Source organism: Dipodomys ordii, unplaced genomic scaffold, assembly GCF_000151885.1.
Source record: "Dipodomys ordii isolate 6190 unplaced genomic scaffold, Dord_2.0 Scaffold41, whole genome shotgun sequence".
Classification (NCBI taxonomy): Eukaryota; Metazoa; Chordata; class Mammalia; order Rodentia; family Heteromyidae; genus Dipodomys; species Dipodomys ordii.
The window spans coordinates 393766-394429 of NW_012267257.1; the positions used below are offsets into that span (position 1 = coordinate 393766).

At 74.7% G+C, this 664-nt stretch overlaps 1 protein-coding gene across 1 annotated transcript in view; it reads right to left on the reverse strand.

The window, feature by feature from the left end:
- The window catches only part of Map3k1 (mitogen-activated protein kinase kinase kinase 1, E3 ubiquitin protein ligase), a 67667-nt gene that overhangs the window by 66041 nt on the left and 962 nt on the right, over positions 1 to 664 (reverse strand). Inside the window, exon 2 of the mRNA XM_013018502.1 lies at positions 10 to 661. Coding sequence (XP_012873956.1) covers positions 10 to 661 — 652 coding nt within the window. The remainder of the gene's footprint in view (positions 1 to 9; positions 662 to 664) is intronic.

Here is a 664-nt window from a genome sequence, read left to right on the forward strand (position 1 = left end):
GCCCCGCACCGTCCCCGCCGCGCCGCGCCGGAGGCTGCGGGGAGCGCTCACCGGCCGCAGGGGAACTGAATGGCTGACACATCCGGTCCGGGCTCCCACACCGCTCCTCCCAACGCAAACTTCAAAGGCCAAACGCAAACTCCACGCCGTAGTCACCCGAGTCGCGGCGGGGCAGTTCAAATTCCCAGACGCACCGGGCGCCCGGCGGGGCGCGCCGAGGAAAAGGGAAAGAAGGGGGCGCGCGGGCTCCCCTCGCAGACCGCCCACCCCGCGCTCCGCCGCGCTGACAGGCGTCCCCGCAACCCCGGGAGCGCGGCCCGGTACCTGCCCGGGCCGCTCCCTTCCCCGGCCTCCGGGTCCCCCACCCGACCTCGGGCTTTCCCACCCCCCGTCCCCTGAGCTTCTCCGACCACCGCCCGCCCCGCGACACCCGCCCCGCGGCCCAGCCCCGCACTGCACCCGGACTCCCCACGGAACCCCGGTATCTCCGACTTCTAACACCCGCGCGCCCACGGGACCCCGCAGTGCGCCTCGCACGCCTGTCACATGTCCGCAAACAATAACAAACTCCCGCACGTCCCCGTCCGGTCCCCGGTGCCCCGGCGCCGCCCGACCTGAAGGGCTCCAGCGGCGCCCGGGCGCGGGTCCCGGAGAGCGGCGCCTA